This window comes from Fonsecaea multimorphosa (assembly GCF_000836435.1).
Source record: "Fonsecaea multimorphosa CBS 102226 unplaced genomic scaffold supercont1.3, whole genome shotgun sequence".
Lineage (NCBI taxonomy): Eukaryota > Fungi > Ascomycota > Eurotiomycetes > Chaetothyriales > Herpotrichiellaceae > Fonsecaea > Fonsecaea multimorphosa.
Genome location: NW_015971637.1, coordinates 1,876,718 through 1,893,729, shown reverse-complemented (window position 1 = coordinate 1,893,729; position 17,012 = coordinate 1,876,718). Strand labels below are relative to the sequence as shown.

The following is a 17,012-nucleotide window of genomic DNA, read 5'->3' as shown; positions in this document are numbered from 1 at the left end:
ATTGCCACGGTTTTTGGCAAGCATTTGCTTGCGTGAAGGGTGGCCAATGGCGCTTGATTTTGAATCACCAGGTAGCTCAGTCGTCGCAGGACTGACGCCTGGGGAAGGTGATTAAAATTCGGAAGTCCGTTGACCTTTCTGCGGAAGGCTTGGTAGAGATGGCCTGTAATGTTCCTCGCGTCAATGGTAGCGGACACCATTCCAGCTGTTGTAGAAATAATCATAATTCTAATTGGGCCATTCTGGGGCTCCCAATGAGGAATGCCTGATCATTGCAAGTACATAACATGGAAGTGAAAGAGCATCGTTTCTGCAGTGTCCACATACAATTCCCATTATCTTTGCAATGCCTCACCCTTGAATGGGGCGCGTCTAGGGCTCAGGTTGTTCTCGAGGCCGTGGTTAGACTTTGCCGATGATCCCTCTGTGTCTTCGGGCTCCTTGCATAGGCACATGGTGTAATGCCCAATATAAGCAGCAAAACTCGATCTGGACTGTTGGCTAGTTGCCGATTATGGACAATCCTCAGAAATTCCCCTTTGTATCTGTGGATGTGGTCGTCTGTGGGACATTTCCAGCACTTTCCGCGCTGAGGCCGCGCGTGCAGCTTGAGCAGTCCCCATTGATGATGGATGAGACTGCGATGACTTCGGTCGCCCCTAGCCGACCTCTCGATCCCCGAGGAGGTACCAGCGGAGAACCAGTATGCTTAGATCGCGTGAGGGTTACACCTGCTGCCGGAAATCTAGACTCGCCGGCGACAGGAAGTCACATCTTCTGGAGGATCGACAAGTTGAGTATACGCCAGAAGCGACTCGGGTGGATGTTTTAAGTGGATTCAGTCGGCGATGCCCCACAAGGCGGCTGGTCTCTTCTTGCAATTCTCCTTTTTCCATGTTCGAGACCATCAAAGGTAAGTTGAATGATCATTCGGGCGCACTTGGACTGGTCACTGGCTCACAATCAAGTCCTGAGACAAGGAGAGTTCTTATCGTAACTTCATGTCCCCGTTCTGCGAGAAGGTGTCTTGATTCCTGCCTCCCTTCACGAGATGAATGACTCTCCTATATGTAGATAGCATCCAAGTGAGGAGCTGTTCGTGTCAATCAGTGTTATCACGGCAAATGATTTGAAAATTGGGAGACTGCCAGGTGGCAGCATACAATGGTCGGAATAAACGAAAGAAAAAAATCGCACGTGCTGGAAACGATAGATCCAAGACCGTAAAACTCACACTTAACCACTCTCCACCGAGGACTGGCCAGGGTTTGGAATTTTCTTCTGTCGTGTAGCCTGGCTCGCTTTCCACTATCCAGCCAGTTCTGGTTTTGTAGTTTGTGAAGGTATGCGGGTTTGTGTCTCGAAAATCCTCAAACATTTTGGACCTTTGGTAAAGTGCAATACCTTGGTTCGGGCCGTGGCGGACTTGGGCTGATTGATGAGTTGGCAGAGATCAGCCGGAATTGGCCTTCGCAATCGTATGTCAGACTTCACAGCGCATGCTTTGGGTAGTTGCAGCTGTACAAAGTCCAACTTCCACGGTTTAGGTAAAATAGCAGTCCCTTTTCTCCCTCAGTTGCATAAGCCCACGGACTGTAGGATGGAACCTGCAGTATTCCAGCCTTGGCAAGCGTACAGGTGCGATGCCTGTGGAAGATCAACACTCCAAGAATTCTGAGCCTGCCTGAATCTTTGTCATGGTCGAGAGTGTAGGGCCATCTGTCTTGTCGTTTCTACCATGGTAGCTTTGAAGTGACCGTGCTCGCCTAGAATTCCGCACCGGTTCTCCCTTTTACATTCGTGGACATGTCGGAGTGACGGAGCATCCACCCGAGGTTTTGAAGGATCAATCCCATCTTCCTTAGAGGTGTACCTACAACAACCGCGGAAAGTCTGCCAAGCCAAGAGTTTCAAAGCCCTGGAATGAGTGTTCCACAGCAGTTTGAGGTCGATGAGGCTGACGTGCCTTTATGCAGGTAAAAGCATGGCGTGCTGCAAGGCCAGGCCGAGTCCAGGTGGCAGTATGAGTGATGGAATCAATCGGAGGAAGAGATTTGCGGACTTGCGCCTGCCTGGAGATAAGGTCGTGCCAAGAGGCCGGTCTTACCAGATGTCAACTAGCTCAATGTTAGTTACATAAGAGCTGACTGAGCTGCTGGCCTCAGATTGCATCTCAAACGGCTGCCTTTTATCATTCTTCGCCCTTGTGAAATTTCAAGTCAGGTCGTCATATTGACCGGCAAGGGTTCTCCATGTTGACTAGCAAGAGAGCTTCATATGCTGAGGCCCATTTTCTTTTTCTTTTTTCTTTTCGTTTTTTTCTCATTTGAGTTTCTCTACCTACATACCTAGGTACCTAAGGGTATCTAGCGACAAGCAACGAAGGAATCCCTTGCCCTGATTACAACCATTATAAGCTTTTATCCCACGCCCTTTCACTTTTGTCCCCACATTACCTTCTTTCCGAAGCCCGTCGTTACGTGTTCCTGCACTAAAAGGCGGCATCCCCAAAGCACAAACCACCGACCAAACCATCACTCGATCCAGAAAGACAGAACCATGACCACGGTCGTATAGATAGTGATGAAAGTGTAGTGAGACTCGTGGAACCACGCAATCCATGAAGTCTGGGTCTTCTTCGCCTCCTCCTTAGGGTAAGCCACCCCGGTCACGGGATCTCTGTTCAACAGATCCTCCCTGTCCGGCATAGACGGCGGGAAGATGGCATAGCTGATCGGGGCCCAGCAAGACAGACCGCACGTCATCCAGATTAGAGGAGGCCAACCCGAATGTGTCAGTATGTCAATCAGAAACTTCTTTGTGGTGGTGTTGACCGGGTTCGTGAGGTTGTATTGGAGACTGAGGATAACTGCTGCCAAGATGAACGTGATGTACAGGACGTGAAGATAGCATTGACAATCCCAAATAACGACTTTGAGACGACGGAACAATGGAGCTCGGAGTTGGGGATTCCGTTCGTTGAGTTGGTCCTTTTGCGACCCGGACGATGTAAAGACGGCGACTTTGCCTCCCAGCCACTTAGGTAGGAGAAAGGTACGAACAACCGCGATCGCGTGGACTACGTCATGTCGTCAGTAGATCCGAGCATGTTGCTGGGGGTTGAGAACACTCACAGAATGACATCCACAACCGGGCCCTGTTATCTCTCTGGCCAGTGCGATAGCCAGAAGGCAAGAACGAGATCATCTCGTTCACACGATTAACGGCCACGGTGAGCCATGCCGCGCGTACGAGCCATCGCAGCTGGTTCTTGTCTGCATAGGGGACAAGCGTGCCGCTTGAAATGAGCACAACAGGTGCAGTGAATAATGACGCCACCAGGAACACCGTGAATAGCGAAGACATCGTGTAAACAAACCCGCACAGTCGCTGCGCCGTCGTCATGTGTTTCACCCGCGGACCAAATAAACTGAATCGCAGTTTCACGGCGGTCTGGATGGTGCCGATGGTCTGTGGCAATTTAGTATTTGACAACGACACAATCCAAGAATAACTTACCCATCTTGTACGTTGTTTCAGGTGGCTTTGCAGAGAATCGGGAACGGTTCCAAATTGCAGTGGCTCGTGGACGAAGGCGGTATTCCAGCCTGAGCCGAGAAGCATGCTTGAACAGCAGACATCTTCAGCAAGAGACCCGGTGGGGAAACCACCGATTGAGGTAAGGGCCGAGCGTCTGAACACGTAACCGGATCCAGTGCACCAAGCTACACCAAGGGAGTCCTTTATCGGTTCCGCATTATGCACAAACGTGTCCAGGCTCTGGCAGAGTGGGTCGTCCTTGGGCACATTGTAGAACAACTACGCAGTCATCAGTCAGCTCCAGCTACTACAGCATGCGGTTGAGGAGAACGTACCTGCGGCGGGCAGGCCATCGAACATTTTGGATCTTGAAGCATATGAGGCAGGAGCGCCCGGAGCCAGTCTCTCATGGGAATCATGTCAGCATCAAGAGCCGCGAAAAAATTGGCCGCACCATTTGGTAACTTTTTGGTTGCTTCAAGAGCATCGTTCAAATTGCCGGCCTTAAAGTGGTGCGGTACGCCAGGGAACTTCGGTCTGGATCGGTAATAGAGGTTTGGGAACTGGGTCAAGGCGAGCTTCTCAACTGAGTTCCGCAATGATTCGGATTTTCCGTCGTCACAGACAAGGACTCGAAACCGTTCGCGGGGATAGTCGATGTTGCAGGCTGCTTTGGCAGTATCCAGGATCAGATCATCCTCTTCGCGGCAGCAAGTTATGACCACATCGACCGAGGGGACGTTGTCTCCAACCAAGCGAAGTTTTGGCCTCTTTCTCCTTCCAGTGATATGGAAGCCCCAGAGACTGTCCATCACGATCGGAAGTGACAAACAGCACTCAATAATAATGAAAGCCCATGCCATCCAAAACGTCCGGTGCGCAACATGCTCTGCATCTAGGGTGAATTTGACGCGGAAAGCGAAATACAACCAGTTGGCTGCGGCTGAAAAGATGATCAAGATTGGGCGGAGCCTGTAAACTAAGCGTTTGAGCCTTGAGAGCCGTTCGATGTCGTCATGCTTCGCAAGTCTCTGAATCAAGTAGTCATCTACCTTCTCACTCATTCCTGGTCGAACAGTAGAATCGTCGGAAGATGGGTCGGATGCTTGGGAAATCCGTGCAGGCTCGGGGAACGCTACAGCTGGAGGATTGGGGTCTCCGCAAGAATATCGACGAGCATCGAACTGGCCTGGTGCAGAGTAACCGGTGGACGACACGCCTCGAATCTCATTGATGGCAAGACCCAAGGGGTTGCCTTCCGTTACTGCAAGTGGGTCAACCTTATGCGCAACATCGGCTATGGCAACAGAAGCTCGTCTCGCGACGTGGGACAACCGCCTGCGTATCTCGTGTGGCTGCGAGGATGTACATGTCGTACTGTGGTGGGTGGCTCTGCTGGATGCGTTGGAAGGGAGTGTCTTCAGGGATTGAGTCCACTTCAGGTGTTCTGAAGTGTTTGAATCCTGTCCAGGTCAAAACGACCCCTTCAGACGGACAGTTGCAAGTACATACCTCATCATTCACCCCAATTACAACATCATGCGGCGTCTTTGAGGGCCCACCAACACCTGACATGGCCGTACCGTCTGCTTCCAAGATTGGCTGAGTTGAAGAACGACGGGGTCAAGTTGAAGGGGTTGTTGATAAACTCCTCGAAGGATGTGAATTCAATGTGATTCCGGTCCAGAGGGGCCTCGAGGTTTGAAGACGCAGGTGCGAAAGCCCTTGGACAGATTCCTAATATATACATTCGAGGATCTGGCTGCGGAGCGCGAATTTGAGTTTACTTGCGAATGAAAAGACTTCCATCTAGGAGTTCATCAAAGTGCGTAGTGCTAAAGATTTTCAACCTCCGGGTCCTCCTCAGCGCCGTCCATCGCTGTCTCGGTGTCCAGTCGTTCGCGAGCGTGTTCTCCGTTTGTCTTCAAGAGAAGAATCCAAGACCCATGGGTTGGCAACGGGCCCAACAAGGCTGAGCCATCCGGACTGGGCTAATAGGAGGCCAAGCCGGCCTGTTGTGTGAGTCCTGCGCCCATGATACGTGAACCAGAACGATCACAGGTATGGTACAAGAGCTTGCCGTCGATTTTTCCGCTGATCAGAACTAGAGCTAGCCATCTCGCTGTTCATGGTAGACCAGAAGCATACAAAGGACATAGTGCCTCACCTTTCCATCGGACAGCAGAACTTAGATCTTTAGATCGGCGGTTGTGACCCCGGACAAGCTCGTTCTAGTAGTGGAATACGCAGGTCCTCATGGGCCTAAGGGCAGGCCGAGTCGGGAACTCTGAAGTTAGTAGACACGGAGGGTTTGATGGACTGCCAAGGCGAGGAAGGCCTGGACCTAGCTCGTCGTCCATGGTGACAAGTGTTGTGGACAGTGGCCGGCCAGTGCCCACCTTCAACCAGACTCAGATGCTGTAGAAGTTGTTCTTGTCAAGGAGGATGGAAGGGATTTGCGCTTGAGCCAAGCCTGATGCCAAGAAACGGAGTTCCATAAATAGCTCCTTGAAAGGAGACCAGAGCCTTACGAGCACGTGACGCAGTCGCTCCTTTCCTTGGGAGTTCCTCGACTCGGGGTCTTGGCAAAGACCAGAGTGTGTCTACCTATCGCCTCTAAATAGATGGTAGAGCCGATTGACTCCGTCTTTATTGACACTGCTTAGATATCTTCGTCACAGCTACGAGGCTGTTCTGATGTGGATGGAAAAAAGGGTACAAAGGATGTGCCAAGAGTCCACCGGGAATTTGCCGATCAAGTTTACTGCTCCCACGTCTCTCTACCACCTACTCCGTAGTTGTCATGCTATCGTTCTGAACCCTTTGATGCAAGATTTCGCCTGCCTATGCCTCTACCAGAAAGCCATCAACCTGCTTCTCATCCGGTCCCAACAGTCCCAAAGCCTCTCGTCTCGTGGGCGCACTGGGGTCAAAGAAGGGCTTTTCTGCCAGGGAAGTGACGCGTGTGCCGTGTCGTGGATAATTGCCAGCATAGTCCCAGGAGGCGTTGTGGATCTTGGGGCAGTCACGACGTCAGCCGATGAGAGCAGATTAGCCATCACTGGTGATGAAGTAAGCTTACCGTGATTCTGTTATCCCAGAGAGCTGTGCGAATCGAGGAGAGGTTTCAGTTAACACAACAATCCACATTATGTTCCCTAGCTCCGGGGTTGGAGACCTACCGCTTGTGCCTGGAGTCCACTTGAATCGAACCTGGATATCGACATTCTTTTCATACACGTCATACAGATACCCCAGAATGAGGTCACTCTCTGCCTTATCGAGCCCGACAATGCGATCAGTCATTGCTCTGTTGACCCAAAGAGCCTTCCAGCCGGTCGCCGGGTGCACGCGGACCAACGGGTGAGTTCTTTCGATATATTTGGGCCCGGCGGTTGGGTTTTCGCGATCCAGATAAGGATGCGCAGACCGGTACACTGCGTATTTGCCATCGATCAATTTTCGAAAGTCCGGCGACAGCTTCTCGTACGACGCGTAGCCGCTAGCCCAGAGCGTGTCTCCTCCGACGGGTGGCACCGTGTCGTTGTGGAGGTGGGTGATGCCCGCAGGCTGACGTTCATGGACCAAGTCGGTATGCCATCGTGAAGCACCTCCGGGGCGGCGGAAGCTGGCCGGGTGCTCTTGGGCTTGCAGAGCTGGCCAGATCACCGTGACACCAGGCACGCCGGGGACTTGAGGGACTTGAGGCTGTGTTTGGGGAAGAAATTCCGAACTTAGCACAGAGAACCACTTTCAACTATGTCAAGAAGGGTCTGATTTACATGGATCTCAACCTCGCCATAGTATTCTCCAAGCGACTTCTGCTGCTGAGGCGAGATGTCTTGATCTCGGAAGAAAACGACGCTGCGCTCGGCAATCAACAGTGCCAATTCATCCTTTTGCTGGTCGGTGAGGTCTTTGAGCTGAAGCCCCTCGATCTCAGTACCAATATAAGCCGTCAGGTCGGTGACCCTGGTCGCGGCGGAAAGTAGGGCGCTCTTCGACTTGTCGGCTCGAGCACCTGCGTCGACATGCTTGCGCTCTTTGTCTCGGATGTTGTACACGTCCTGGAGGTACAACGGCCGATTTGGGCGGTACGGGTATCCGTCCGAAAGATTGATGCCCGCCTTCACAAGCCTTTTGTACGCCGGCTCTGGCAGTCCCAATGTGTCCTTTTTCGGGACGACAAATTCCGTGATGCTGGGATCGATGGGAGCTGGCGCCATGGTTGATCGATTGAATCTTGCTGCTACAGGTACAAAAGAATACTGTGAAGAATGACAATAGCGAAGCTAGGTCCTACTATGAATCAACTGCTCTCTTTTTCAATCAGCATCCGGAGCTCACCATCCAGCTCCGAGGATTACTCCACAGGTCGACTTGCTTACGGGACCGGATACGGTCTCGATGCGTCTCTCAGGGGGTATGAAGATGGCGATATTGCAGTCCTGTATTGCGTGCCGCTGACGGCTATTGAACGCACTTTCCAATTGGGAAATAGTTGGGAAGTGGGCTTCAGCTAGCTGCATGAAAAAGATGAAATAACCCTGCAGACTGCAACCACCCTGCAGGGGCAGGACACACCGAGACACCCTACATTGTTGATATACACACATCAACCCCGCTTCGCCAGGTCTCTTATCGATCCAATCAGTACGCACACCATGGATGAGGTCTCAGCTGATCTCCTCGAAAGGACCAAGGGTACGCGGAACCATAAGAACGTATCCCAGTCACGTGAAGGAATGGCGTGCTTCAACTCCTTTATTTGCTGCTCATCCGTCGACAGAGATCCTTGCGTTGCGATGCGGGCGACATGGTAACACCTAGGTGGGTTTATGCATACTTCCCAAAAGATGATATCGTCGCATTGGATAGTCAAGCAGACGCCCTCATGGTACGGACGAAAATCACCAGCTATTCGGTCGACGCGTTGCGCACATCGCGCCCAAGCATGTGCGCCCGTGAGGGTCCAGAAAGCCGGCCACAAGGAGCACGCAATATTCGATTGAAAGATGCGATGATTTAGAAGAAAACAGGTAAATGGGGTGGGCTTGATGGCTGTCTGCCGAGGAGCCAAAACAAGGGGAAGCTCGGAGTTTAAAGGACGACTTCACAGACCATTCTCGCGCCACATAGCACGGGCAGCGGGAACAGCCTTGGTGCCCAGAGGACATCGAGATGTCGTTCTACGAGCAAAGCAAAGAGGTCACTATCAAGGGGGCCGAAACTGATCTCTCCACGACGCTTGTGGTGGAAGAGAGCCTCAGTTCAGATGGCGAGACCTCCGACACGATGCAGCCGAAGCCAAAGCGTACATGGCAGTCCTATGTCTGGGACACTCTGGACAAGTCTCCTGAAGAGCGACGGTTCCTGTTCAAGCTCGACGCTGCTGTATTGACCTTCGCGACTCTGGGTTACTCTATCAAGTATCTCGATCAAATCAACATCAACAACGCATTCGTGTCTGGCATGAAGGAGGACTTGGGATTTTATAAGAACCAGTTGAACTATATGCAGACATGTTGGACTGTGGGATAAGTTATTGGCGAAGTGCCGTGTGAGCAATGATCCGCTTCTTCTTCGGACTGACTCTCTCGAAACGTGACTGACAGTTTCGTTTCCGGCGAACATGATCCTCACCCGCGTCCGTCCGCGGATCTGGATCCCATTGATGGAAGTCATATGGGCAGTGTTGACCTTCTGCCTCGCAAAATGCAACTCCGCGAGCTCGATATATGCCCTACGATTCCTCCTCGGCCTTGCAGAATCCACATTCTACCCAAGGCATGCAATACGTGATCGGATCGTGGTATCGGAGAGACGAATTGGCCAAGCGATCTTGCATTTTTCACACGTCACCCGCCATTGGCAGCATGTTTTCCGGATACCACTTGGAACTACAACTGGTGGAAAGGTGAGATGATCATTCTCAACTCTCTGAGAGTAGAGGATCTATCTAAATACCTAAAAGGGTACAGCAAGTAACAAACATACAAACATCAGAAAGGAAACAAGGGGAATATGTGGAGGCAGCAAACCAACTATACCTCATGGCTGCCGTTTACCATCTCAATGGCAAAGGAGGGTTGAAGGGCTGGCAGTGGCTATTCGTGGTTGATGGGATAATCTCGCTGCCCATCGCCCTTTCCGGATTCTTTCTCCTTCCTGACGTTCGAGAGATCACCACTGCATGGTATTTCAACCAAGAGGAGCGCGAGTTCGCGGTGAAGCGAATGAAACTGGAGGGACGCGCCCCTCGGGCCCCGTACACTAAGGCCAAGTTCAAGAAGATCTTCTCGTCTTGGAAGATATATATGCTGGCAACCTTGTACATGACCTTCAACAACGCGGGATCAGGAGTCGGTCAGCCTACCTTTGCACAGTACCTCAAGGACTCGACGCATCCCAAGTACACGATCTCACAGATCAATACATATCCGACCACCACATATGCGGTGCAGGTCGTCAGTACGCTCATCTATGCTTGGACGTCGGATAGTATCTTTCGTGGCGCCCGGTAGCCACCGATCGTCTTTGGAGGCCTGGTTTCAATAGTGTGCTATGCAAGCCTTGCAGTGTGGGACATCCCGGTTGGCTGGCATTGGGCTTCCTACATCCTTGCTGGGTGTGGTGGCGGTCTCAGTGGACTTTGCATGGCGTGGGCGCACGAGATTTGCACGGACGACAACGAAGAAAGGGCAATTGTGGTGGGCACCATGAACGAGTTGGCATATATCTTTCAAGCTGGCTGCCACTGGTTGTATGGCAACAAGTTGATGCCCCCAGGTATCATCAAGGGTTTGTCACGTCAGCGTGTTTGGCCGCGGCAATGATTGTGTCCGCGTTGGTGATTAGGGTGTTGTGGAAGTGGGAGCTGGCGAGAAAGAGGAAACTCGGCCCAGTCGGGTGACGAAATCGTAAAATCCGGGGGCCAAATATGGTGTTTGGAAGCTAGAAGTCTCAGAGGACTTTACCGAGACAGGTGTGCAGGGAGCAAGAGCGAGCTGCGGATAGTATGCAGAACCGAGGACGAGCTTCTGGCATCAATGAAGTGCACACGTACCGACTCAGTCGCCAACGGCACAGCCTCGATTGTGTGCATTTGTCATCCCATGCTCAGTCTTATCGGCACAAGGCATATTCAAGCGAGCTGTCGGTCACGGTATAGCTTGCGAAAATCACATGTTCCAGCCAAGATTGCGTGCTTAGTAGAGGGTATTTGTTGATATGTATCCTCTCATACGAAGCGGGCGTATCAGACCGACTCTGATTGGTAGCTCCAAGATCCAGACACCACCACCGCGGGACCTCGTAGTTCTCAAAAAGGTAGTCCGAACGAGACATGAGGGCCGGTCTGCAGTAAGCATTGACATTTAAGTATTGACCCTGAAGAATTGGAGCGGGCGGCCTCTTCGCAGACCATGGCACAAAACAAGACAAAAACGGTCGCCGTCATAGGTGCTGGTATCAGCGGAGTCTGTGCAGCTGCACACCTGTTGAGACACGGCCTCGAAGTAGTTGTGTTCGAGAGGTCAGGAATTGCTGGCGGAGTGTGGCACTTCGACGAGCGCTCAGCCTCAGACCCTTCGTTTCCGAATGAGCTTCCATCAAAGGGGGACTATGAGACAAGACCGGAGCTGGCATTCAGCACTCCTCCACCAGAGGACGCGGATAACGACAAACTGGAGATTGCACATGCGCCTCCTGGGCCATGTTATGCTGGATTGAAGAACAATGTCTCAACGAGGGAGATGAGGACAAGTTTGCTCTCATGGCCCGAGGGAACAGAGGATTTTGTCAATCAAAAGGTATTGGAGGAATACATCCAGAACATTGCAATTAAGCATGGCGTCTCCGCAATCACACAATATCACACGCGCGTCGAGGATGTACGAAAACATTCTGGCGAATGGCTCGTGCGGACAACAACGCTGCAGAAAGGGCCATCCGGATCGCGGTTCGTGGAGCGGCGCTGGACTTTCGATGCCGTGGTTGTGGCGTCAGGACATTACAACATGCCGCGAGTGCCTGACTTTCCTGGTCTCAAGGAGTGGAAGCATGGCTGGCCCGACCGAGTCTGGCACTCGAAAAGATATCGCAATCCCCGAATATTCAAAGATCAGAACATCATTCTCATTGGAGCCGGAGTATCAGCGAATGACATCGCCAAAGAATCGGCGGGTTATGCCAATCACATTTACCAGAGTTCTCGGGACGGAACTTACGACCTTCCTGCCAGCTTCTTGCCAGAAGGTGCCACAAGGATAGGAGCCATCAAATCCTTTAAATTGAATGAGGACCACGGCGTGAGTACTCCAGATTCAGGACCAATTCCCGGGAAGGTGGTACTCGAAAGCGGCGAGGTCTTGACCGACATTCATTCGGTCATCCTTTGCACGGGGTACATAACCTCATATCCGTTCTTGCGCCATCTGCACCGGGACGACATTCCGGCGAGCGAAGCAGATGAATTTGTGCTTGTTACCGCGGAAGGGGACATGGCGCACAACCTGCACAAGGACATGTTTTACATTGAGGACCCCTCGCTCGTATTTATCGGGGCTCCATATCACATTGCCACATTCTCGCTTTTCGAATTCCAGGGCCAGGCAGTTGCAAGGGTATTGAGCGGCAAGGCCGAGTTACCATCCAAGCAACAGATGCGCGATGAGTACAATGAGCGGGTACGAACCAGTGGCTTAGGGAGAGACTTTCACAGTTTGAAGGCGCTAGGGGCTGAAGAAGAATATGTCAAGGATCTTGTCCAATGGGTGAATAAGGATGCTGCTCGGCTTGGAATTGACGACAAAATGCAGGGTCACACGCCCGAATGGCACCTTGCCAAGCTTGGCCGAGAAGCAAGGATGAAGTTGTTGATGAGTGCGAAAGAGCAGGAGAAGCAGGCGAAGCAAGAAAGGATTGGAGTTGAAAAGTTGCCCACGACAGCATAGCAGAGCTTTATGATCTGCACTAGGTAGTGCATTGTATAGAGCCCTTGTTCCGCCGTATCAGGTTCCGCTCCGAAATTTCGTAGCTGCAATTATGTTCAGGGTTATGTATCTGCATCATCGCGAATCAATCCGACAACTGTTCAAAGCGTCTATCAACTGCCCCTTCACAAGTGCACATACTTCTCCTTGCAAACTCTGCGACCGTGAAACCAGGCTGTATCCAAAGTCGGACAGTCAAAAACAAACCCACTACCCGACCTTCGACCCGTCTGCTCGCTCTAGAAAATGCCTCCCAAGCGCATCACAGTCCAGCCCGCCCGTCGGTCTCAACCTAAAGGATGGTTCGGTCAGATGTATCATACATTGACGTCTGAAGAAAACGCCAGTGTTGTCATAAGCGTGGCTATGTTCGGAGTAAGTTGTCTCCTTGCGCGGATGGACTCATCTGCTCTCGCGCCCGTCTGGACCAAAACACACCTCTGCGGGAATCTGCTTCTCCAATCTAAGTCATCAACTTTGGCAACATCGACTAACCTCTTCCTCCCACAGGCTGCCGTTGCATTTTTCAACTCGGAATGGAGCGAGATGCTCCTCCCGGGATTCTAAGCGTCCGCTCTCCATCTTGGTCAAACAAACACCTCGCTACTCTGATACAAACCGCCAACGACGAATACCACCCCCCAACCTTTCGGTGAGGGTTCAGCTGTGTGCCAACATCGCATGTATAATAGGGAATGATGTACAAAATCAGGAGCTTGGGAATGAGTGTGGCGCGGTGGTGGTCCATGATGAGGCGGCTTGATGTGTTTGATGGACTGGGCAACTCCGCCTCGGCTCGTGGTGCAAATTGAGCTTCGACAATTCGAATCTGTACAGTCGCGCGAGGTTAAGCAGACAGCATCGCTACAATGGCTTCAATCCGCGGAACTACTCATCATCATCATGTCGACCACAATCACAATCACAATCTGCTCAAAAGACTAGGAGGCGAGGTTCACATTGCGCTGACTCTTCGGACAATCCTACCGACCTCGTGGAAAGAAAACCAAGGTCATGCAAGACATTCGGGCGGGTGCCTTGATAGGTCTTTTGACCATACCGTCCCCTTAATCTTCCATCGAGGAGCACGAATCTGATACAATAGAAGCTTCCCTTTTCCCCTTTTCTTTCTTCGTCAGCCGGGACCTGTAGACAGCTCAATCGACCTCCCTCTCAGACTGTGCGGGAATGTGCACGTATCAGTCGACCGAGAAACTCTGACGGTTGAGTCAGAAGCCTAAAGAGTCTTTGATCATGGTATATACATGCGCATCTGCTGTTGCACTGATCTGTACCTAGGTACTTGGGATATATTGTGTGAGCGGAGGAATGATACTCTCCACTATGCCACAGACACCCCGGTTCTCTTCTGCCAGTCATCTCCGGAATTAATTAAGTCCTTCATCCATAGATCCAGTTTTTTTCTTCTTTTCAACCCAAGGACGCCTATACGCCAGGACATATTTTGTCAACATTGTAATAAAGTCGACAATTTGCCTCTCCAACTAGGTTCTGGCCTGGCAGCTTTTCGTGTTGTGCTGGTGTCAAATATCAACATATCGAGCTCGTGGAAGAACCCTTCTCCACAGATGCTATGACATTCAATGCCCAGAAAGGGACACCGCCCTTTACTATGTGAGATGGTGACAGTCTTCTCCGATTATGCTTATTTTTTCTCATGTCCCGTAGCCATGCCCATTCACCTCGGCATTGGGCATCAGTGATTCTGTTGCGCCTTCCGCTTCGTCCTCCAAGAAGTCTCTCTTCATCGTCCTCGCTCTGATTGCTGTGAAAGTCACCAGCGCAGCTCCCACGATAACCGCCACGCTCAAAAGGATCACATTCACCGGAATTGGGTTGTTGTTAAACACCACGTGCGTGACTGCATCCAGAGGACTCTGCAAGAAGTTGAAAAGCCCCGCGAGGCAAATGATGAGGCCGTACACTTTGCCGAATGTTTGAAACCCAAATACCTTGGCGGCATAGTCCGAGACAGTGGTGTAATAGAAGGGCCGATATACCACAAAGAGGCAAACGTTGGCAATGGCTGCCCACATGTAAGGGAGACAGCCCAATACGCCAATGATGGTGGCTACGACCACAAGGAATCCCAAGGCGAAGGGCGTAGATGTGTTGTCCAACAACAAGCCAATAAAAGGGATACTCAACACACCGCCCAGGGGAAGTGCTACGTCGAAAAAGTCATTCACCATTTTCGCTCTTTGGGGAGACCCTAGAAGGTAACGTTCTTGCGGGCGGATCGTGGCCACAAAGTAGTTGATCCGGGTCATCTGCACGACGGTGAAAAGCGTGATGAGCCAAAACCAGGGCGACTTGATCTGCTGAAGCGCGGTATAACCATGCATGGCTCCCCACACTCCGGATTTCGCGTTCTTGTGCTCTTCCCGCTTCTGGCGCTTCGTGTTTGTCGACTTGTCCAGCAGTAATGATATCTCTTGGATGGTACTTTCTCTTCGGTCGTGGAAGGTGCGGCGTTCTTCCTCGGACGCTTCGGGCGGTGTTGGGGCGTTGATCTCCTCTTCGGCATCCTTGACCACTTCACTTACAGTCTTGTAAGACTCCTTTGGCATAATAAAGACCTGGACGATAAAGACGAAGACGGGGACGACGAGGTAGATGAGGAAAAGGCGGTGTGTGTTCAATTTGCCTCCAGTAGCTTCGTAGATGAGGCGGAAGACGAGGAAGAGAGCTGAAGAGGAATCGAATGCACCCGTCAGGAGCGCCAGGATAAGGCCTGAGTTTTGGGGGAAGGTGTTGGACAGTTGAAAGGAGGAGATGAAGACGAAAGGACCACCAAGAGCAAGGAAGAAGTAGCCCGGTGTGAAGAGGTCGCCGCTGACTTCGGTGGCGAAGGAAAAGAGCAGCGCACCGGTGGCAAGAAAGATGCTGCCGATGAGGCCACAGGCTTTGGGACCGTACTTGTCAAGGATGGTGCCGATGGGGAGGGCTGCAACGTTGGTCGAGACGGCTGCCACGGTGAACATCAAGTTCAACCGAATCTCCTGCTTGTAACATGGCGAAACGTGGTTCTCCACCTCTTCTGGGGTACACAGGTCTTTGAAGACGCCTTCATCGATCAGGACAGGTTTGATGGCTGCGTAGCCGAATACTATTCCGGCGGCGAAGAGACAATATATTATGGCGATAGCAACCTGGACTGTTGTAGTACAGATCTGTCAGCGGGGGTCTTGTGCCACCATAACCTGGCCCAACCACATACTTATGCGCTTTCGTTTGGAAACTTCTTCAAACTGCAGAGCTATCGAGACCACACTGGGTTTTCTGTCTTGGGGCGGCATCCATTCACTGACAGGGTTGAAACTCATCCTCCTGTGCGAAGAGACGCTGGAGCCTCTCCTCTCACGTTCGAAGCCATCGACGGAAGCGACTCGCGTGAGTGACATGGCCTGGTCCTTGGCCGGAGCCGAGCAGAGTGAATCGTGGCCGGCTCGGGAGTGGAGATGGGGAAATGTCGTGCAGCAAAATGCGGAGTCGCCAGTGACGGAGAGGCGCAGGCGAGGGCAAGTTTCGATGACGAGGAGTGACGTGAGGAGCAAGTCTCACGAAAGTCGAGATGAGATCAGGGTTCGGGGAGGGTGTACAAGAAATATAAGTGGTATAGGAATCGACACATCTAGAGCATTTTGCTGCTGTGATAAGATAGAAAAAATTGTGCGCTCTTCAAGCCACCACCAAGGGCCACTCCAGCCAGCTTAGAGCTTCCCAGACAGTCTTGATAACGATAAGGACGAAGTTTTCGCAGTGGTGGATTAAGATTTGGTGGGGCCAATAGGCTGGAGGATGTCTTGTTCTCAGTTGGCGGGCAGCTCATCGATTGGCCAGCAGGCGAAAGCCATCAATTGGCGGCCTTCGGTGCCAACTCGCCAGTGGCTAGAGCCCGGAGCTTGGAGCTGGAGGACGCCGATCACGATTAATCCGGTGGCAGCCTCCGATTGTTGCCTTTAGCAAGTACGCAGACCGAAGGACACAGGACTAAGTCACTGTACCTCGTACCGAGTATAGAGCACGACACTACCTGCCTTCTAGGGACACTAGATGACGGGGTTCTTGGGAGACAAAAGACACGCCAGAACGTGTCACCGCTTACTTTATCCCCAACTCCTGCTCCCAGAATCTCTCCAAATAACATCCATGGATGTTTCTTTGGTGCTGAAACACCAATCGAAGCACGTGTGCACCGCCTCGTTCGATCAGACGCGTTCTCAACAAATTGCAGCGCTGAGACTGACTGGCCCTGAGGCTGGCGGCAAAGCAGTCTGGAAGTTGGGAGAGGAGAATAGCCGCCGAAGGGCGGGTGGGAAGCTGGCCAGAAATAGGCTCTTGGCGCCCTGGCCGAAACAGCCTCGTCTTTGTCCAGAGCAGACAACCACCATCCGTTGCAGGCTCCATCCACTGGGTTTGAGACTGGCCAGAGACATCGATGGGCCTCATGGCTTG

The 17,012-nt window shown here is 51.9% G+C and overlaps 6 protein-coding genes across 6 annotated transcripts; 3 read left to right on the top strand and 3 right to left on the bottom strand.

Moving 5' to 3' along the window:
* Nucleotides 1–2,534: 2,534 nt before the first annotated feature.
* Z520_02493 (uncharacterized protein) lies at nt 2,535–5,115 on the bottom strand (the record flags this gene model as incomplete). The annotated part of the gene is made up of 5 exons (XM_016773007.1): nt 2,535–3,079; nt 3,135–3,471; nt 3,520–3,819; nt 3,876–5,003; nt 5,053–5,115. The coding sequence occupies 5 exons, from the start codon at nt 5,113–5,115 to the stop codon at nt 2,535–2,537; spliced, it is 2,373 nt and encodes a 790-aa protein (XP_016636477.1).
* Nucleotides 5,116–6,384: 1,269 nt separating this feature from the next.
* On the bottom strand, nt 6,385–7,766 carry Z520_02492 (uncharacterized protein; the record flags this gene model as incomplete). The annotated part of the gene is made up of 4 exons (XM_016773006.1): nt 6,385–6,555; nt 6,623–6,645; nt 6,723–7,248; nt 7,323–7,766. The coding sequence occupies 4 exons, from the start codon at nt 7,764–7,766 to the stop codon at nt 6,385–6,387; spliced, it is 1,164 nt and encodes a 387-aa protein (XP_016636476.1).
* Nucleotides 7,767–8,721: 955 nt separating this feature from the next.
* On the top strand, nt 8,722–9,081 carry Z520_02491 (uncharacterized protein; the record flags this gene model as incomplete). The annotated part of the gene is made up of 1 exon (XM_016773005.1): nt 8,722–9,081. One exon carries the CDS (start codon nt 8,722–8,724, stop codon nt 9,079–9,081), a length of 360 nt encoding a protein of 119 aa, XP_016636475.1.
* Nucleotides 9,082–9,593: 512 nt separating this feature from the next.
* Z520_02490 (uncharacterized protein) lies at nt 9,594–10,064 on the top strand (the record flags this gene model as incomplete). Its single annotated transcript, XM_016773004.1, has 1 exon — nt 9,594–10,064. The coding sequence occupies one exon, from the start codon at nt 9,594–9,596 to the stop codon at nt 10,062–10,064; it is 471 nt and encodes a 156-aa protein (XP_016636474.1).
* Nucleotides 10,065–10,964: 900 nt separating this feature from the next.
* Z520_02489 (uncharacterized protein) lies at nt 10,965–12,494 on the top strand (the record flags this gene model as incomplete). Its single annotated transcript, XM_016773003.1, has 1 exon — nt 10,965–12,494. One exon carries the CDS (start codon nt 10,965–10,967, stop codon nt 12,492–12,494), a length of 1,530 nt encoding a protein of 509 aa, XP_016636473.1.
* Nucleotides 12,495–14,209: 1,715 nt separating this feature from the next.
* Z520_02488 (uncharacterized protein) lies at nt 14,210–15,958 on the bottom strand (the record flags this gene model as incomplete). Its single annotated transcript, XM_016773002.1, has 2 exons — nt 14,210–15,711; nt 15,775–15,958. The coding sequence occupies 2 exons, from the start codon at nt 15,956–15,958 to the stop codon at nt 14,210–14,212; spliced, it is 1,686 nt and encodes a 561-aa protein (XP_016636472.1).
* Between the last annotated feature and the right edge of the window lie 1,054 nt (nt 15,959–17,012).